This window comes from Zalophus californianus, chromosome 15, assembly GCF_009762305.2.
Source record: "Zalophus californianus isolate mZalCal1 chromosome 15, mZalCal1.pri.v2, whole genome shotgun sequence".
NCBI lineage: Eukaryota > Metazoa > Chordata > Mammalia > Carnivora > Otariidae > Zalophus > Zalophus californianus.
The window spans coordinates 34,731,369-34,752,645 of NC_045609.1; the positions used below are offsets into that span (position 1 = coordinate 34,731,369).

Genomic DNA, 21,277 nt, shown 5'->3' on the forward strand with positions numbered 1-21,277 from the left:
TACACCTCCTCCATGCTGGCTTAGTACTTTGTACATAGCTGATGGTACATACTTACTGAATGGAAGATCAAATGAGTGGATGAATGTGTCATGGATGTGAGGACATTGGCAGATGTACTTTTTGGACATTTTTGGTAATTTTTATTCATAAACAATGTTTTTAAGGATCTGAAAGCCCGGATGCAGGAGGCGATGACTCAGGAGGTGTCAGACGTTTTCAGCGATACCACAACTCCCATCAAGCTGTTGGCGGTGGCGGCCACTGCACCTCCTAATGCTCCCAGTAGGGAGGAAGTGGGTATCTGAGGTCTTTCATTTCTTCTCTTGGCCAGACGTGTGTACACACACACATACACACACACACACACACATTTATATCTATTTGTATATTTGTAAAGGTAAAATGTGATTTCTGTGTGCATGGGGGGCAGTGGTTGGGAAATTGTGGACGAAGGTTGGAAGGGCAGGGGAGGGAAGGCCTTGCCCCCTCTTCCTCAGTCTCCAGGTGTATCAATCAGGAGTGTCTGTAGGACTTGTCTTTAATCATAAGCTGTAGAAGACCTGCCTCTCAGAGACAAAAGCCACTGGGTTTTCTTTTTATTGTGTAACAAGAAACATGGAGATAGGTAGCCCTTGAGACCAGGAGAGCTGGCATGTCTGGGATTTTCTTGGTCTTTTCCTGATGGTGTGAGACCGGCTGTTATAACCCCATGCATCATGTTCAGGACGGTAAGAAGTGAGGGATAGGGCACTCCAGTCCCAACTGTCCCTTTTATTAGGACATTTTATTCTCAACAGAGAAGTCAGGGCAGTCCTTTTAAATGATTTGATGTCATTCTTCTACTCAGCCCCTTCCGACGACTCCTTTCTGTCCCCGAGAGAAGCCAGAGTCCTTACAATGACGGTAAAGCCAGTGATGTGCTTAGGGCAGCACTCCAGGAAAAAAGTCTAAAGCCCAGAAAGGCCTGGTTTGTCATGTTTCTTTATTTCCCTGATGTAAATATTCCCGTGGTGGCTATCTCCACATGGGGTCACCGAACGCAGACTTGGGAAGAGACGGGCACATTTGGCTCTGAGGGGCTGGTAGGAGTTGTGACCTCGGCTTCAGCACACCGCTGCATCTGGTTCCCGTGGGTCCTGCCACCCTCACCCCTCACGTGCCTCGGTCTACACTGACCACCTTGTGCTGGATTCCCAGTCTGCCCTGTTTATGTTTACCGTGTTCTCACCTTGAGGCCGTGGTTCTTGTTCTCCCATAGAGAATTATTTGTATTATTCGTTCCCTTTCGTCAGCGCCTACTGAAATGTCGCTTTCGGGTCACTGCCTAAGATACAAGTCCTCCCCACCACCCCAGGGATTTCCTAATCTCCATATCCGACTTTTCTCCTCAGCATTTTTCAACATTTGACATGTTTACCTCAGTTCTTGTTTGTCTTTCTCCCTCACATTATTAGCATGAAAGTCCATGCAGGCGAGGAGTTTGTTTTGTCCTACTTTATTCCCAGTTCTTTTTTAAGATTTTATTTATTTATTTGAGAGTGATAGAGAGAGAGAGAGAGCAAGCGAGACCATGACAGGGGAGTTGCAGAGGAAGAGGGAGAAGCAGACTCCTTGCTGAGCAGGGAGCCTAACTCGGGACTTGATCCCAGGACCCTGGGATCATGACCTGAGTCGAAGGCAGATGCTTAACTGACTGAGCCACCCAGGCGCCCCTTTATTCCCAGTTCTTTTTAAAAAAATTTATTTTTTTAATTTAAATTCAATTAGCCAACATATAGAACATCATTAGTTTGAGATGTAGAGTTCAGTAATTCATCAGTTGCATATAATACCCAGTGCTCCTCACATAACATGCCCTTCTTAATGCCCGTCACCCAGTTACCCTATCCCCCACCCCCCTCCCCTCCAGCAGCCCTCAGTTTCTTTCCCATAGTTAAGAGTCTCTCATGGTTTGTCTCCCTCTTGATTTCTTCCCATTCCATTTCCCCTCCCTTCCCCTATGATCCTCTGCACTGTTTCTTATATTGCTCATATGAGTGAAATTATATGATAATTGTCTTTCTCTGACTGATTTATTTCACTTAGCATAATACCCTCCAGTTCCATCCATGTCGAAATAAATGGTACGATTTCATCCTTTCTGATGGTTGAGTAATATTCCATTGTATGTATATACCACATCTTCTTTATTCATTCATCTGTCAGTGGACATCTCGGCTCAGAAACAGACAGATTAATGGAACAGAACAGAGAACCCAGAAATGGACCTTCAACTAATCTTTGACATAGCAGGAAAAAGTATTCCCAGTTCTTAAAACAATGCCTGGCACATTGTTTTTGCTGAATGAATAAAAGTAAAGGCTTTCCCAGAAATCCTCGAGGAGACTTTTGCTTATGTTTCATAAGCTGCTCCAGCTGTAGCGGAATCTAGGAAAGCAAGCCTTGGCGGCAAAGAAGGGGTTGTTGGGTCAGGCACCTAAGACCAGGTAGAATTGGTGGGTGGAGGTTTGTGTAATTCTTATTTGCTGATGACCCCCATTTCTTTCTCTAGCCTAGGTCATGGCGCGGTTCAGCTCATGGTCCCCTGTACTAGGATGATTTGCTGTTCTTTTCCTTCCAGAGTTCTCTGAGTTTTAGATTAGTAGATCAAAGTCTCTGCTGGTTCATTGATACGTCAGCTTGTGTTGTCCACCTATTCTCTCTCTCTTTCTCTCTCGGAAATTTGTGAGTTGTCATTGACTCTTCCCACACCAATAACTAACTAAGGCAAGCTAATTTGATCTCACGAACAGTTCTTGAATCCTTTACATTTTCCATTCATGTTGCTCCAGCTCTAGTTCTAATCCCTGTCCCCTGCTGCCTAAATGACTGCACAGCTGTGCCTGGACTTTGAATCTGTCACTCGGCCACCAAAAAAATAAAAATACAGATTTGACCCTATTTTTACTGCTCAGCCCTTTATCCTTTCTCATAGGATAAAGCCAGAGTGCTAGGATCTGCTTCTGATACGCTCTCTCTATACCTGTTTCCCACAAACCCCTGCCTCTCAGTTCGTGCCCCGGCAGTATTTAATTGCTTATAGTTTCCTGCAGACTCTGTCCTTTCTCCCTTCTATGTCTTGTTCTTTTTGTCTCTAATTCTCTTTTCCTTCTTCTTTTTTGGCTAGTTCCGCTTTATCCTTTATCCTTTACTTCCTGGATAGGTTTAAGTGCCTTTCCTTTTGCTCCCAGGATATCAGTGCTTAGCTTTATGATTGTACATAGTACACTCTATTATAAGGATCTGCTTATGGGCCTTTTGTACACCTCAAGGATGTGAGCTCCTGAGATGCAGAAATTGTGCCTTATTCATTTTTGTATCTTCAGCGCCTACTCCAGGGTCTGGCACATAGTAGGTGCTCAGTAATTTTGACGGAGTGACAAGAAAAGTGGGCTGAGCAGCCAGTTAAATCAGAGGGAGGAGCAGACAGGGCTGGAACTGGGATGATTAGCTAGGGTAAGCGAAACCCTTGTAGATCCAGAGTGTGGGAGACCAGCCAAGATAAGAAGCAAGGAGAGGGCGCCTGGGTGGCTCAGTTGGTTAAGCGACTGCCTTCGGCTCAGGTCATGATCCTGGAGTCCCAGGATCGAGTCCTGCATCGGGCTCCCTGCTCAGCGGGGAGTCTGCTTCTCCCTCTGACTCTTCCCCCTCTCATGTGCTCTCTCTCTCTCTCTCTCTCTAATAAATAAATAAATAAAATCTTAAAAAAAAATAAGAACTAAGAACTGAGGCTAGGGGAAGGGGACTAGGAGATCAGAGCTTTAGACAGAGATTCTGAGAATTAAATGGCAAGAACCTAGGTGACTGAACTGAAACAAGAGGCCAGTGTGGGGAAAAGACTTGAGTGGGTCCACACAGCACCCTGGCAATGTGACTGGAGCCTGCTCTTGAGCCCGGAGACCTTTAGAGCTTTAGAGGTGGTGTGCCAGGAGCTAGAGCCGGTCTCCGAGTAGGGCAGGCAGACCCTCAGGAGGAGGCGAAGAGGATGGCTCCAGCCAGGCCGTCCTGACATGCTCCGGGTAGAGTGTAAACCTGACCCCGCACTGTTTGGGATGCCTTGTATTTTCAAGCATTGTTATCCAAACAAGTGACAGAAGGTCTTTTGTCATTTTATCTGAGTTAAATAGTCCCCTTCATTGTATGCAACCTTGCATAATAACCGCATCAAAGGAAAAGCTAACTTTTTAAAAAAATTTGAGAGATGAATGAACAATTCAGTAGATGGTTCTGTTTTGGGGGTAATAAAAATCAGCCTCCCTTGCCCTGGTGTCAGGTCTGAGTGTGAGCACCAGCTATCATTTTTCCCATGGAGGTCAGGGGCAGAGTTTTTACAACATTAATGGTAATGGATATGTGAGGGATGCTGCCTTGAGGAAGCTGGAGTACAACTTAGGGCTGCGGATATTCTTGAGTTTTTCATGTACCCAGCCACCTACCCTGGAGCCTGGCGTGGGCTTGTCTGTCTTCTTCGAACCACAGGATAAGACTTTTGGGAACGGGGATTTTTGAAGTCTTCACAGTCTCTGAACTCCTTGTTGCAGACTACACAGTGCTGTGTGTCCTGTCTGCACTTGGTAAGCATCGGTTGAACAGAAATTCAGGTGCGTGTGCGTGATGCTTATGGCCAAACCTCTGAGGAGACAGAGCAAGGCCAAGACCTGGCAATCGCCAGATTGTTGTCATATTAACTAGGGTTTGATGTCATCTGTGAAGTCTTTGCCTGAACCGTTGCTGCCTCTACTTAAAGAGAGAGTTTTTCTTAGGCTTCCTGACTCATTTTATTGAAATAAATTTTCCTAATGTCTTTGTTTTTTCCTCAAGGTATTTGATGAGAGGGCAGCTAACTTTGAGCACCATTCGGGAAGGCTTGGTGCCACGGCGGAGAAGGCAGCTGCTGTTGGAACTGCTAATAAATCCACGGTGGAAGGCATTCAGGCATCAGTAAAGACGGCCCGAGAACTCACACCCCAGGTTGAGTTTTGTTCACTCTTCGTTGTTTCAATGCTCACCATATAGTGGTCAGTAAAGGTCAATTACAGAACAGTTTCTATACATTTTTGAACACTTACTGTACATTGTCATGAAAGAAACACACAGTGTCAGAATCATTTTTATAATGTTTCAGTTTTCTACAATGATCATAGATAACTTTTCAGGGTAGAAAAAACTGGTAAAGCAAACCCTGCTCACACACACCCATAATTAGAGAAATATTTGGGTAATCCTGAGAGGTTAGTCTGTTTTGATTGTACAGCTTATGCCTTTCCCCACATGTCTTTGAGAATAGTTTTTAAAAATCTGGTTGCATTCAGAACTTGTTTTCTTTTTTCTACTTCATTATATAACCAAGTTATAGCCAGTATGCTGTGAACAGTATACTAGAAGAGTGGGGACAGAAGAAAACAAATTGGACAGGAATTAAAGTTCTCATGTGTGGTAGGCGTTCTTAAAAATACCAGTTCAGCATCATTTAGTGTGATCTTTGCACATTTTTTCCTAATCAAATTATAGAAAGTTCATTTTTTAAAAATTGATTTCATTCAGCAGATATGTATTATGTACCTGCAGTACATCAGGACCCATGCTAGGCTTTACACGTCCGTGATACTGATTTTGGTGGGAACTTGCAGGAAAGGATGGGAAAAAAACCCCACACCTTTATTGTTTATCTTTTGCCCACGTGGCATGTTAACAAATTAGATTCTCTTGAAAAATCATACATGTCCAACTTCTTCAAAATACTTCCATAAAATATGAACACGTATAAGTTTCTTTAAAAATTTCCATAAAACATGGAACATCGAATGTAGGTATTTCTGTATAAAACTGAGATTCCTAAAGAAGAGAAAAAAAACGAAAACTAAAGACACCAACCTATAGCAAGAGTAAGGATTTTGGAGACAGGTCTGGAATTGAATCGTCTGTGACCTTGAGTTTCTTCATCTGTAAAATGGAGAGAATTCTTTCCTAATGGATATTTTGGAGAACTAAGAGGATATGTGTATAGCCTGTAACTTACCAAATACTTGGTAAATGTTAGTTCCTTCCCTAACTGCTGTAACTGCTTCACTGGGAGCTTTTGAGCAAGTCATTTTCTGAGTCTTGGTTTTTGCATCGGTAAAGTTGGAGAAATTACCCGCCCTGTTTCATAGGATTGTTGTGAGGATTCAGTAAGATAATGGATGTGAAAGTACTTCGTTAACTGTAGACAGTTACTTTTTTATAAATATTCATAAATAACCCCCCTTTAAGGGTTTTTTTAGTATTTTTCTTGGTGGTGCTTTTTAAGATGGAAGAGTCTACATCAAGGGTTTAAACATGTCAGTTCTGTGTATGTTCTGAAGTATCAAGTGAGTGCCATTTCCTTTGTCATTCTGTTACCTTCTCAAAAATCAGGCTGTGACTATAAAACCTTTTGCGCGGGCCCATTCGGGTGAGCTATTTAGGAGACCCAAGTCTCCTGGGTTCTGCCTGCAAAGACGTGCGCATTTTTGGCTTTCTAGCACCATCTGTAGGTGGAGAGGGGAGAGCTTCGCTGAAGGTTTGTATTCCAGTGGGAGGGCGCCCTGGGGTTTAAAGGCGGTTTTGTCATTGACAGGTCGTCTCGGCTGCTCGCATCTTACTTAGGAATCCTGGAAATCAAGCTGCTTACGAACATTTTGAGACCATGAAGAACCAGTGGATCGATAATGTCGAAAAAATGACAGGTAGAGTTGCGTGTGAAGTTCTTACTGTCTAGTCCTTGAGGAATGAGTTCTGAGAAACTCGAGCAGGACCGGTTATGTTACTCAGCTGTAATTGGATGAAGGGACGGTCATGTGCCCGACAGTGTACTTGGCCCTGATTAAGGCTGCTGAGCAGCAGGGGCTTCTCATTCAAGCCTTGCAACTTTGTTTGAAGAGAGGCTCTTTGAGTCTTTTATTTTAATGCTGCCCTCCCGGTGTGATGTTTATTGTTACGGCTCCTATCTTCTCTTTGAATAGCGCCTTTGCTCAGTCTGAACCAGAGTTTGGTTTCAGAGGCTGGGAGGCGGGGTGTTTGTGGATACAGTAAGTGTCCCTGTCATTTTCGGCGGGTTCACATTTCAAGGAACCACAATGGCTACCTTTTAATACAACTTGTCTCAGAGTTTCCTCCAACTTATCAACTACGTAGTTTTTTTTAAAAAAGGAGAAACCAGCCGCCAACAAACATGTGTCTATGCAAATGAGGTGGCACCTCCGAATCTTCTTCACTCTCTGTGGAGGGAGGGATAGGAGAGGAGGGAAGAGATGAGGAACGTGGGCTCCTCAGCTTCCCTGCAGAGCCTGCCGTGACAGGGTCCTTGCAGCCAGACATGAAAGTGGAGCTCCTGGGATGTCGGAAGAGAGCTAACAGAAACAAGACGCAGGCGGTTAGGTTTATTAGAATCCCCTGTGTGGCTCGTCTTGGGCACGACAAGCTGCCAACAAGCAACAGATGGCTGTGGAGTGAGCCGGGAAGGGAGACTGTGTTATTAGCATAACGTGGCGATGCGGTAAATGCCGGAGACACCATCCTGTTGTCGCTGCGATTCCGGTGGGCTGTGGTGGACACGAGAAGGTCAGTGACCACGGTTGGTATGAATCTTGTGAATCGATACGGCCTCCTGGACATCTTCACTTTTTTTTTTTTTTTTGATCTAAGGTAATCACCTGGAAGCTTTTGATGGTTTAGGAAGGAGTTAGAGCTGAGGGAGCACATTCTGGGTGTTTTACTCTCATGTGAGAACCTTGAGTGGACCAGAGGGTTTTTGAGTCGCTGTTCTTCTAAAATGGAAACAAAATTCCATTTCTGTTCTCCCGACAGGGCTGGTGGACGAAGCTATTGATACCAAATCTCTGTTGGATGCTTCTGAAGAAGCAATTAAAAAAGACCTGGACAAGTGTAAAGTAGCCATGGCCAACATCCAGCCGCAGATGTTGGTCGCCGGGGCAACCAGCATCGCCCGCCGGGCCAACCGTATCCTGCTGGTGGCCAAGAGGGAAGTGGAGAACTCAGAGGACCCCAAGTTCCGTGAGGCTGTGAAAGCTGCCTCTGACGAACTGAGCAAAACCATCTCCCCCATGGTGATGGACGCAAAGGCTGTGGCTGGAAACATCTCTGAGCCCGGTAAGCGGTGCCTGGTGTGGTTCACCTCACTCGAGAGGTTTCCTCAGGAAGCTGACAGGGTGCCGAGACGATGCGCACCCACCCTGCCACCACCACATACCGCGTCTGAGAGCAAACACCGCACGCAGATCCTTAGGTTGAGAATGCTAGATTAATCTTTTTACGTCCAAAAAAAAAAAAAGTATGACACAGACTATCTTCTGCAATATTGGCAGGTTCATTGCAAGTTAGTTGCTCTGGACCAACCTTTCTGTGCTTTCTTCCTGTTTGACTAGATAGTTCCTGGCTCTCTTTAGTCATTATGTTGGAAATTACTCAGAAGAGGCACGAAAACCATTTTATCAACCATTTAGCTTATGTAACTGGCATAACTGCTCTTCTGCTTTTCTTAAAATGCTTTTTTCTCTGTAAGACATTTTCTGTTTCTGTCACATCTGGAGGGCTTAAATTGACCTGTAGACCTCCTCAGTGAATATCCTGATCCCGCACCAAAGAATCCAGGTTTTCTTTAGCTGATCTGTGAGCATGTTTTCAGTATTACTGAAGATGTTACCACTCCTTTGGTTAGAAACATCTGGATTCCTTCCTGTTCTGAGCATCCAGTGTGTCTAGCCCATGAGTGGAATCCAGGCAGCGTAAGGGAGTGGGAAGGAAGGGCTGCATTGTTCATCCGTAGCCCGGGCAGGATCTTTCTCATATCTTCACCCCACTGTCACTAAGGACATGCTCCGTTTCCTAATTGGAGTTTCTAGTAGTTCGAGTAGAATTCCTGAATCCCAGGTGACTGGACACTGTAGCAGCGGCGGCTCAACCTAGGGGTTAATACACTTAATGCCAAGTTGAGCAGAGGAGTCGGGAGAAAGGCGAGACGTACTCTGGGGGATGTCTGCCCAATCTGAAACTGACATCTCCCCTGTCCTGAGTTGGGCAGGCTTATGTCTTGACTGCTTCATCATCAGAGAGGTGATGAGCCCCCCCCCCCCCCCCCCCCCCCAGCCCAAAGTGATCACACCCAGGAACGGCTTGCTTAAGTACTTGCTAATTGTACGGGCAAGAGCGCACCCTGTAGCGCAGGGATTAGCTGGTTTGTGACACTTGTGACTCTTTGTAGGCCTTATGGCATCTGCCTTGCCCTTACGTGCCTTCCCCTTCAGTCACTGCCTGTGACGCTTCCTGGCAGCTTCACATCCAGCTTTTGTTCATAGAAACCAGTTCTGCTGCTGGACAGACAGTGCTCCAGGGCACTGTCCTGCCCAGCTGAAAGTGAGGGCGTCTTATGTTTAGGCCTGCAAAAGAGCTTCCTGGACTCAGGATATCGGATCCTGGGAGCTGTGGCCAAGGTCAGAGAAGCCTTCCAACCTCAGGAGCCTGACTTCCCGCCTCCTCCTCCGGATCTTGAGCAGCTCCGTGTAAGTAAATTCAGAGCGATGGGGAGAATTGAGCAGAGGGTGCTGGGACTGTAGCAAGAGGGAGGTAGGCTGTGCTCTGGAGCCTTGTTGACGAGGTGTCTTCGTTTAGCTTTTACCTGAAGCTTAGTCGGACGCACAAGTTGACTTGCATTCCAAAATCAGTAGGGTCCTAACACTGTGCTTAGGCACCGGGCGTGCTGGGTAGGTGGGGGGCTGGGGGGCTGGCCTGCTGTGATGGGGACTGACTGGAGCAGAGGAGCTGGCTTTGGGAAGTGTGGATGTGATGAGTGATGAGGTCATAGGACGAGTTAATGAAGAGTGGGAAGATGATCTGGTGGTGAGATTTTTTGTGTTCCCAATTGACAAGGGCAAAACTGAGGTGGCTAGACTTGTGTACATTTTTCTTTACTTGACTTTTTTTTTTGTAACAAAAGTAATAGTTTTTTTTTTAATTAATTTTTCTCCAACTCTTAATTTAAACTCTTTTTGTGTACCCCAAAGTACCATAAATTTATTCTTCCATAGGTAAATGGTTTTGGAGGAGGCTTAGCTGGGCAGTATCTTACAGATACAAATCCTAGTATAGGAAATAGTGATTATTCTAACAGTATTGGAAGTAGCTGGACTTTGGGAATAGCTCATCAGGGCAATAATTTGATTTACTTTCCTTGACTTACTTTCCCATGTTTCATGTCAGTAAGAGATGGAAGTTTCTAAGTTGTTTGAGGACAGAATTGGGTCCTTTTGCCCAAGCTGAGGCACAGTGTTTCTCCAGCCTCTGATGCTTCAGCTTCGTTTGCTTCTTTGTAGCTGGGCTTTTGGTGCCTGGGTGGGGCCAGCGGGAGGACTGTTCTGGGGCCTGGCTTTTTATGTGATCAACAGATTCATGACACTTAGAATCAAGATCCTAGAGGTCATTTGGTTTAGCTACCCCTCGTTGACAGATGGGGAAACTGAGGCCCGGGGGAGAAGTTAGTCACCTGTGCAACTTCCCTTCCACAGTCAGGACCACAAATTAGATCCATCCTCTTTGGGGAGCCTTGGTCCAGTAGTGCTGTGCATGTCTCCCTGGGATACGTCCAAAACTGTAGCTGTTGGCTTTTTGTGGAGAAGCAGGAAAGAAAATATGCATCTGTTGAGATTGAAGCAAGTGGTCCCTGTGCTCCATGTGGGTGGTCTTATATGGAATGAACGTGGGTGGCTTTTCTGGGGATGCTTTTTGGAGGAAAGGAAAATTCTAGAGGGGAGTAGTTCCTAGGGTTTTACTTACAACCCACTAATTCTTTCTTAGCTGGCAGATGAGCTTGCTCCTCCCAAACCACCTCTGCCTGAGGGTGAGGTCCCTCCGCCCAGGCCCCCACCTCCGGAGGAGAAGGATGAAGAGTTCCCTGAGCAGAAAGCCGGGGAGGTGATTAACCAGCCAATGATGATGGCTGCCAGGCAGCTCCATGATGAAGCTCGCAAATGGTCCAGCAAGGTAAGTAATGAGGCTTTTCTTGCTGGAAAAGGATGAAGACATGCACACAGCCCAGGAAGAAGAAGCTGATTGGAAGGTTACCCTCTCTCTGCTTTGGTTCCTGCTGTTGCCAGGAACATGATCCTCTTCTTACTTGTGGCTCAGTAAGATGTTTGAGAGGGGGTTCCTTTCCTCTGTCCATGCGCGTGTCAGCTGCTGTGACCCTGGACATTGGGGTCTTTTAGAAATTGCTTTTCTTTCTCGGGATTGCTGAATATCTTTAGATGCTCTCTTGCTAATTATCTGCACTCCAGATGTGAAATAGTCTTCTGTGGGCTCTGCTAGAGTTAGATGAAGTGTTTGCATTTTCCTTCTATTTTTCAGGAAAGCAGGTAGATTGATGTCTTAGGAGCCGTGTGCTCTGTCCTTCTCTCGGAATCATCTTACCCCTCAATTCGAGACCGTTCCAGGCTAACTCCAGCTCCACAAATCTGAATGTGGTCGGTGCAAATGTGGATGCTGCAGCGGTCAGGCCCTGTGAATAACTTTTGCCTATTTCCCCCTAAATGATGAAAAGTGCGTGGTAGCTTTTCTAGATAAGAGCTAAATATTACTGCTAACCTGGCAGTGAAATGTAGTTCTAACTCAGTTCTCAACTGTTTGTAATAGGACTCTCTCTTCTAGATCTTTATTCCTATCATTTATTTGCCTTTTCACGCCCTCGGCCGTCTCAAGCTCTTGTAGGAACTGTAGTTCCTCAGGGACCTTCTGCATGCAGCTGATCTTGGGTTTTTCCAGGCTGGGAAATTGACCTTGGCTGTATTTTTCTGTGTTGTTAGCTGTGAGCCTAGGTTCTAAGAAGGAATGAATAGTGACCTTGCTGGTGTTGGGCCTGGCCATGGAATTATTTATAATCGTATCTTTCCACCTGGGGCGTGCACACCTCTAGGACCGTTTGCAGAGTCCCAGTGCATGTGGAAAGTGGGGTGGAGGGGACAGTGGAGGTTGGTTTTACTCAAAGATTTTAAAGGCAATTTAAATTTCATTACAATAAACCCAGATAAATCGTGTAGCAGGACATAAAATATACATGAATCATAAACAAACGTAAGGGGCAGACGGCATCGGCCTACATATTTACCCCACTCTGCCGTTTGTGTCCAGAAGTCTTTAGGTCTGACTGTCTGGAGGCTTGGCGCATCAGAGGACCGCCAGCTTTGAGCTGTGAGTCAGGAGCTCCTTGACCCGTGTGTGTTTGAGGGGTGAGGGTGGTATGTGTTTGTGTGTCTTGTCTGTTTTTGTACACTTTGAGACTCTGAACCCCAGCAGCAGTGAGCTGGCCTCTCCTCTAAGGAATGGGGATGAGTCCTGATTGAGACAGACTTTAGGGAAAGGGTTTAGAATGTACCTGAACCCCTTATTTGCCCTGAATTCTCCAACTTTGTCATCACCTCTTGGAGACAGGTTTCCCATGCAGGATAAGAATTTTAGGAGCGATAGCAACTTCAAATAACTTCCAGGCAAACTCTTACTTCCCCTTGGTTCGAGATGTTGGATATAAAGAGCCACTGTTCAGGGACACCTGGCCAGCTCAGTGAGTAGAGCATGTGATTCTTGATCTTGGGTTCAAGAGTTTGAGCCCCACTTTAGGTATAGAGATAACTGAAAGGAAAAATTTTTTTTTTTTTTTTAAAGAAGAACCTGTGTTCACCATTCTTCATATACATGGTTTGGCTTCACTGAGGCAATTCCTTTTATTTTCTTTCCCCTCTGCCTATTTCAGCATCTGATCACACTGCCTCTTGCCCTGGCCTTTCAGACTCCCCATCCCTGGTATTAAATCGTTTCTCTCCCCCTCATGGGTCCTGTTCTCTCGTGGGCACTGATTTGGGCTCCTCTGAACTCAGCCTTGGTCAGTAGCTATGTTCCTGGGTTATGTGTGAAGTATGTAAATTAAGGTTGGGGTGAGAACCCTAGTGTGCAACAGGAGAGATTTAGCTTGTACCCAAGGAGCAGGTTTCTGAGTCAGTGGTAGTAGTGGATGCAGGAGGAGGTCGTGGAGGCGTCTGTCTCCGAGGGCCCGGAGGGGGCGGAGAGCCGCTCTGAAGTGTGGGTTTTCCCTTAGACCGGAAGTGGGATGAGGCACATTCTGCTGGAGGCTCCTTTCGGCGGGCTGATTATGGGGTATTTGAAAAGTCCTTCTCACTCACTATTGCGTTTGTTTTCTTTGCCTCTTTCCTGGTTTGCTGTCAGTGGCCTCTGCTGTATCATTTTAAATTCTGGGACTTTTTAACTCCTGTTGGAAATAATGATCTGTGTCTGGCAACTTGCAGAGCTGACCCAGGTCACTTCCTGTGTCCCAGAAGATCTAGAACAGTGTCCATAGGAACCAGCTTGGGTGGGAGGTGGGGGGGATCACTTTGTTCCATTCAAAGCAAGTTGTGTGGCTGCGTTTACTTCTTCCCTCTGGATTCCTTTTAAAGGTAATCAGCTACTTTTGTTTGGTTGTTTGGCCTCTCAGAAATGTTCTGACATGAAAATTATTCTTGGCAAGTTTAACTTTGGTGGTAAGTGTATAAAAAAGGAATGCCACTTGCTTTCTTGGTTTAAATTTTTCTCTGGAAACCTTTTGCCACTGGAGTGAGTCTCTTTCTTTCTCTCACTGAGAACAGCGGGGGCCTGGGCTGGTGCTGGAGGCTGCGAATCCCCCTTCTGTGGAGTTTGGTTCATTTGGCTTCCGGAGAGATGCCGTTTTTCTTTCCCATCTTAGGCAAGCTTTGGTTACTAAACCAGCTGATGCTTAGCTCCCGCCCCACCCCACCCCACCGCCCCCGTCCTACTGCTCTTACTAACCCTGTCCCTGTTTCTCATCCTTCCTGCCATCGACAAAGCCGGGTAACCGGGCCGCTGAGGTGGGTATAGGTGTTGTAGCTGAGGCAGATGCGGCCGATGCTGTTGGGTTCCCTGTCCCCCCTGACATGGAAGACGATTTCGAACCTGAGCTGCTGTTAATGCCATCCAATCAGCCGGTCAACCAGCCCATTCTGGCCGCGGCTCAGTCCTTGCATCGCGAAGCTACCAAGTGGTCTAGTAAGGTACTGATTAGCACCCCCGGTGGGGCTGCTCCATATGCATCCGGCCATGTGCAGCCTGACACATTGCATCACTCATGATCTGTGCGAGTCCTGTGAGTCTGAGCGGGGCGGGCCTCTGTCTGTCTGCACCTTGTTGTTAGGACTGGCTTCACAAGTTTGATAGGTCTGCTAATGCCAGATTAATTGGATTGCATTTATGTTTGTTGGGGGGTAGAGATGGGTCACTTTCTGAAAGGATTCCTTTTCTTACTGACCTGATTGGAACCTTAAACCCCTTGGGAAGCCATGGATCTCTCAATGGCTTGCAGGTCAGGAACCACTGTAGACCATTAAAAGGCCCCTGGCCTGACCATTGAGCTTGGCCCGCCGCCCCCTCCTCTGCTGACCTGTCATGATGGCTCAGGCAGAGTGGACCAGGATGAGAAGCGGCTTTATACGGCAGAGTCCCTGGGGCGGGCTGCTTGCTGCCCTGCACTTGGCTGCCTGGCAGATGCTGGCCTTAATGGGAACCCACAGGGAAGGGGGCTTCACCGACTGCTTGTCCAGGTGTTCCAGGGGGAGGGGCCGGGGCTGGGAGACAGAGAGCACTCGGGGCTGCAGGACGGGCAGCCACAGCTTTGGCCTTGGGACTGAACCGACACTAGTGTGGGGAGTGGAGGAAGAAGGCAATCACTTTCCCTTTGAAGGTAGCATGTTGCAAGAAGAAAGGGTTTGAAGAGTGATGGGTAATAACTAACCCCGGCACCACACTGTCTTCTAATCAAGTTCATGAATCCTGGAATGATCCCAGGTCGACACTGGAAGAGATGGGCCCGACGGCCTTGTCTGACCTGCCCCTGTTCTCGTCACTTCTTCCCATCCCTGTATTCTCTCTGGCTTCCGTGACTGCCTGAGATGTCACACGCCTCCCAGCATAGCGGTCGGCCACCTCATGATGCCTGTGGGGTGTCTCACAGGGTGCCCTGCAGGGGCATGGTTTGTGTATGTCTCACTGCCTTGTACAGAAAATTGAAAAGCATGAGGGGAAAAATGAGTAGGGCCTGACCTTTGAGGTAGTTTTGAACATTGCAGTGTTATTTTTGGTTGTTAGCAGCCAAAAGGTGCACCTTTTGAGGGCATAAAGTAAATTCCTTGCACAGCTCTTTATTATGACCCACGAAGGTTTTAATGAACCCAAATGCCCCCTCGAAGGTAACCCACTATGAGCTGGAGTGGGGGTTCCATGTACAGCTTGACTCATTTTTATTTTTCTGCTCTTAGCTGAAGGTTTCTTTAATTGAAGCCACTTAGCTGAGAGGACTGAAGAATTGATTCATGGCCTTTTTAAATGTGACAAATTAAAATAACATGTTCCCTGAGGCTGACAGGACAAATAAGAGGCAGTAGCAGGGAGGGCAGGAGCTGTCTAGGGGAGAAAATAGATCTTTTCTCACCCAGGCTGACCATAGTTACTTGGTTTAAATTCTAGCTCAGCAGCCACAGTTCTTGGCTGCTATTTGTAACGAGGGTTAGGGTGAAGTGGATGATTTCAGCGTCTGGAAAGGCTCCTCTGTATTTTTCCCCTCAAGCTAGCTAGCTCTCCCGCTTTCCCCCTCTAGAAAGGAGAATGCCTGTTTAACCAACTTCTCCGTCCCGTCCTCATTTTGATTGACATGATTAACTTGGAGATGAAGTGCTTGCTCAGTGCTATGCCAGGGGCACACCTGTTGCCCTTCCAGACTAATCTGCAGGTCTTCCTTTTCTCAGCGGGGTCATCTCGCTCTGTCTCAGAGTGCAGGGCGGAGCGCCCGGCTCACCCTTCTCTCCGCCTTCCTGTGCGGTCTGTCGCTCAAGAGCAGTCCTGTTCTTCTCACCCTTCCAGAGGCTGCTAGAGCGGCAGGCTCCCTCCTCTCTTCTCTGTGCTTCTACTTCCTTCCCTCACTTGGCCAGTGTGGGCTGGGCTCACGTTCTATCTTTGCGTCTCTCTCTAGGGCAATGACATCATTGCAGCAGCCAAGCGCATGGCTCTGCTGATGGCGGAGATGTCTCGGCTGGTAAGAGGGGGCAGCGGTACCAAGCGGGCACTGATTCAGTGTGCCAAGGACATTGCCAAAGCCTCAGATGAGGTGACGCGGTTGGCCAAGGAGGTTGCCAAGCAGTGCACAGATAAGCGGATTAGAACCAACCTCTTACAGGTACTTGAGAGAAGCGTGCGTGCGTGCGTGTGTGCGTGTGTGTGTGTGTGTGTGTGTGTGTCAGAGTCGGGGGCGTGGGAGGGAGAAAGCAGGAGAGAGAAAACTGGATGAGCAAGGAGGAGGTGGGGGAGTTCTGATGGAATAGCAGAAAGGGGAAATACACATGTATATTTGGGAAAGACAGATACAGGAAAATTTCTTTCCTGATCAAATGAAAAAGTTATAATGCTTCCTTTCTGAACAAAGGATCAGTAGATCCTAGGGGGAAAGCAAGTGGAATCCTGCTGCTAATATATGGGATGCCTTCTGCACGCCAGCCTCTAGGAATACAGAGGTGGATAAGTCTTGCCCTCAAAGAGCTTGCGGGCAAAGAAAACATTGGAAACATGCTAAACTAAGCTTGCTTCTTAGGTATGCGAGCGAATCCCAACCATAAGCACCCAACTCAAGATCCTGTCCACGGTGAAGGCCACCATGCTGGGCCGGACCAACATCAGTGACGAGGAGTCTGAGCAGGTATGTGTTCTGCTGCTTCTGGTTTCTTGCCAACATCTTTGGTGCCACTTTATAGCAACTTGTTTCAGCTTTGGGGGAAATCTGACCTGTGATTTGAGTATTCAGTATGCGGAATGGAGTCTTTAACTCTCTCAGAAGGTTGGGCAGATGCATCAGAAACTTCGAAGGGGAAGGGAAAGCTCTTGTGCAACTTTTGTCACTTCACAGATGAGAAGTTGAGGCCTCGGGTGAAGTGCCAGTAACACTTGGGACTCAGCTCAGTTCTTTGTCTCCGTGGAATAGGTGTGACTCTCTGGAGGCCTCCAGTGCCTGTTCACTCCTGCCCATTGTGTCTTTGTGGCTGGAGAGCACTTCTGCTTCCCAGCTCACTGGGTGAGAAGTACCTCGGGGAGGGTGAACAGTGTCGGCTTTTCAGGGGCCTGAGATAGGCGTGCGCAGAGGCTGTAATGCCAGCCCAAAGGAGGTGCTTCTCTTGGATTCTTTGACAGGCATTGAAATAAGGATGGTGGGAGGGTTCTCCTAAGGGCTGGCAACCACTTTTTGGAGTCTGTCCTCCTTCGCTCCCTCCTGGAAGTGTGGCCCAGGATGATTGGGAAAGCCCTCCTTTGAGCACCTCTTGGTCTCTGTATCTCCTCCCTAGTAGGCCCTGCTGTGAGCCCTGCTTCCAAGGTCGTCTTACAGTAGGGTGGCACGGCTTTTCTGGAACTGCCCAGACAGGCTCAGCGGACACAGGGGTGCGTGTGAGACTGTATTGGGCACTGTATGGGGGAGTTAGAAAAATAGACACAGTCCCTTCTCCTGGGGGAACTCCCAGGTACTTTGGGAGACCATCCCTGATCTCTAGGCCAGGAGCGCCTTGGAGGAGACAAGGGAGGCTACCATCTGGTGTCAGTGGTGCTGCTCTCACCGCCATGTTTTAATCCAACAGCTCTCACCCTCACCCTCCTCGTTCGCCCTGGGGATTGGATCTTCTCCCCTAACTTCCGTGTATTCTAGGCAGGGTTTGGGCACTGGGCTATTTCCTGTCATGTGATCTCATCTGCCCCAAGAAAAGGAAGTGGAAGAAGCAGAGAAGGAAGGATAGGACTCATACTTTCAGACCATGTCATTTAATTAACCAACCCAAACGTATTCTGGGAATATCTACTACGTTCCCCCTCATATTGCAGTACACAAGCTAGCAACTGACAGGGCGGTAGAATGCAAAAACACAGGACGGCAAGTCAGAAGTTTTGAGTCCTCATCCTGACAATTGTGTGAGTGTGGTCGCAAATCTCCGAACCTATCTGGGCCTCAGCCTCTTTGTTTACGGAGTGAAAAGATCAGCTGACCAGGAACCAGCCCATAGTCATGCCTCAGAGCTGATGAGCCCTCAGAAATTGCATGGACAGATTTTACACACGTGAGCATTTTCCAGAGAAGAATCCAGGGAAGACCGCATGAAATCCTCAAAGGGTCTGTGGCTCAAAGGTAGTTTTTTGTTGGCTCAAAAATAGTTAAGAATTCAAAAAAATTAGTGAGCTAATGGATCAGTAAGTTCTCTGAGTTTCTGTGTTGGGAGTACTAGTGTGATCTTAGTCCTGTAAGTTTGTGTGTTTAGGAGATTTACTTACTTAGATTTTCATGGATTTATAAGATGATTGGTTTGTTCATTTGGTTATTTTTTCATTCATTATTAAAATTAAATATTTATGAAATACTTCTTTTGTGCCAGGCACTGCCCTAACACAGGGCACAGCAGTGAACAAAACTCACAAAAATCACTGCCCTTGTGGAACTTAAATTTTAAATAAAATCAGGTAAAACAGATAAAACAAAAAACTAGGTAAAATTTACATAAAGCACATCAGTTAGTAATGATGGGTTCTATGGAGAAAAATGAAGAATTGGAGGATGAGGAATGCTGTCCCTTGGGAAGGTGTTTGTGATTTCAAATAAGGTGAGCAGGGACTGCCTCACCAAAGTGACTGACATCTGAGCAAAGACCTGAAGGAGGTGAGGGCTGAGCCATGAGGGAAAAGCACTCCAGGTAGAGGGAAGAGCAGGAGCTTGTTTGAAGACCAGGAAAGGGTATGTGCTGGAAGGCCGGCTGAGGGTATAGTACATAATCATGGATGGCCTTTTGGGTTCTTTTTGGTGCTCACCCTAACCCACCAGGGATGTGACAAGTACGGGGATGCCAGCTGCAAGCAGGGTAACCTGCAGTCCACGCCTGGCTTAGGCCGGTTCTGGAGGAAGGGCTGCATCAGGGACGATAAGTAACAGAGAGTTTCTCTTTCCTTGCAGGCCACAGAGATGCTGGTTCACAATGCCCAGAACCTCATGCAGTCTGTGAAGGAGACTGTTCGAGAAGCAGAAGCTGCTTCAATCAAAATTCGAACAGATGCTGGATTTACACTGCGCTGGGTTAGAAAGACTCCCTGGTACCAGTAGGCAGCTGGTCAAACCTGGCTGGCACAGAAACCCCTGCTAAACAGAATGAAATGATCTGAGTCCCAGAAGATGCAGAGAATTGCTAGGGGGTTATAGGCCACATCCTGGCCTGATCTAACAGAAAGGAATGGGGCCTCTTCACTTTAGAAACCATTTATACTCTTGTCATGGACACTTTGTTTTTCCGTATAAAGCCTGTATTCTCAAACACCGTTAGACTCCTGCACCCTCTATCCCAATAGGAAGACTGGGTTTCTAGCCCATGGACTTCATGTAAGCTCAGAATCCAAGACTGAACACTAGCCAAGACACCCTGCTCTGCCCTCATTCCCTAGGGGACAGTTCCTCTTCTTCCTTTTCACTGCCACCCCCCACCCCATCCCCAGTTCTCCCCACCAGGCTCCCAAGATCCAGGGCCCAGGCAAGTTGTTAAGAAGGAAATCACTGTGCCTCCAAAATTTGTTTTGGGCTTTCCGTGTTGCTCCTGAGCCCAGCTGTGCTATCTGGGTTCTTTTCAGAAGTGAGCTTTGCTGCTACAAGGGAAAAAGGCCTCTGGGGAGCCCCAGTTTGTGGGGCCTGGATTCACCTCTTGCCCTTCCCCAGTTTAATCCTAATTTCCCACAGTGCAAAACCAAATTTCACTCTCAGGAGGAAATCACAGAGTCACACGATTGTCTTTACCTTGCCCCTGAGCAACCTCTGTGCTAGGGAAACTTCCCACCCTATATCCCGCCTCGGCCTGTGAAGGTAGGCATCCCCCACACTGTGTGTCCTGGTGCTCTCTGCCACTGGAGGGGCAGAGTAGCCGGGCGAGGCCCTGCCCATCTTCCGGGCAGGGCCACTCCCAGGCGCCTCATGCTTTGTCACTGCCTGCAGAGGTCTGTGCTGAGGCCTTATCGTTCATTCTTAGCTCTTACTGTTCTTTCTGAGCTGAAATGCTGCATTTAGTTTTTAACCAAATCATTTCTCCAATCCTGGCTTTTGTATTCTTCCCTCATACCCTTCCTAAACAAGATTTTAAAGATATGTGCTTGTTCATTGTAATTTTGAAAGATCCTTTTTATCCTTTTGAAATTCAGTCCTAAGAACTGGTGCTTGCCCCCCCCCCCCCCCGGAATGTTTAATAGAAAGGCAGTCCTGTCTCAAGGGCACCTCCTACCTAAGGGAGATTGGTACTTGCAGACTGGAATACTGGCACCGTTGGGGATGAATCAATGGGAGATAGTCCTCAGTATATTCCTACCTCCCTTAACCAAGCCCTGTATCCTCTCCTCTCTCCCAAGTATGAATGCTCGCGAGTAATGGGTATAATATTTAACTAGCACCGTAAGTTTCCTATTAGCAAAGTGAGAGAGAAGAATTTTTCCTTTTTTGCACTTATCACTGCTGTCTAAGCATTGCCCAGCACACGAAATCCTACTTCTTCCCAAAGCCAGAACTGGACGAGTAAAGGAGTAAGAACCGTTGCCTGAAGGTCCTTCCTTCTCAGCTCCAATGTGTGTTCAATCCCAACATCGAATGTGTAACACTGGTCTTCAGTCGGTACTGTACACTCAGGCTTCCTCTGTTTTAACTGATGAATAGTATTTTCAAGGCCCTCAGCATATTTGTATAGTTGCTTACCTGATATAAATGCAATATTAATGCCTTTAAAGTATGAATCTATGCCAAAGATCACCTTTTGTTTTATGAAAGATTACTTAGAGGAAATAAGAAAAACCACGTTTGCTCTCCATGTTCTTCCAGTGCTTTCGCACTGGTTTACACTTTGTGCCGATGTGCTTTTCTCTAATATCAGTGCTCAAGACACAGTGAGGCAAATTAAAAAAAAAAAAAAAAAAAAAAAAAATCCCCTGAAGACTGATTAGAGACATCACCACTAAAAAACTACATTTCTAAGCTAGGATTTGTTATATGCAAATATTTTCTGCCTCTTCTTCTGTTTAAAACAATAAAGTGCATTTGTATAAATAATGCTTTAAATGATGGGTATATTATTTTAGCAAAACGTTTAGTTCCGTTTT

General features: G+C 46.8%; 1 protein-coding gene across 2 annotated transcripts in view; it reads left to right on the forward strand.

Moving 5' to 3' along the window:
- Positions 1–21,236, forward strand: part of VCL (vinculin) — a 110,805-nt gene extending 89,569 nt beyond the window's left edge. The window contains exons 13-22 of one of the 2 annotated variants that reach the window (XM_027595856.2): positions 166–294; positions 4,862–5,011; positions 6,639–6,747; positions 7,868–8,170; positions 9,455–9,579; positions 10,871–11,056; positions 13,927–14,130; positions 16,101–16,304; positions 16,716–16,820; positions 19,107–21,236. In XM_027595856.2, the coding sequence (XP_027451657.1) occupies positions 166–294; positions 4,862–5,011; positions 6,639–6,747; positions 7,868–8,170; positions 9,455–9,579; positions 10,871–11,056; positions 13,927–14,130; positions 16,101–16,304; positions 16,716–16,820; positions 19,107–19,253 (1,662 nt within the window). In that variant the 3' untranslated portion in view covers positions 19,254–21,236. The remainder of the gene's footprint in view (positions 1–165; positions 295–4,861; positions 5,012–6,638; positions 6,748–7,867; positions 8,171–9,454; positions 9,580–10,870; positions 11,057–13,926; positions 14,131–16,100; positions 16,305–16,715; positions 16,821–19,106) is intronic. The other variant, XM_027595857.2, reaches the window with a different exon arrangement.
- Positions 21,237–21,277: the final 41 nt, after the last annotated feature.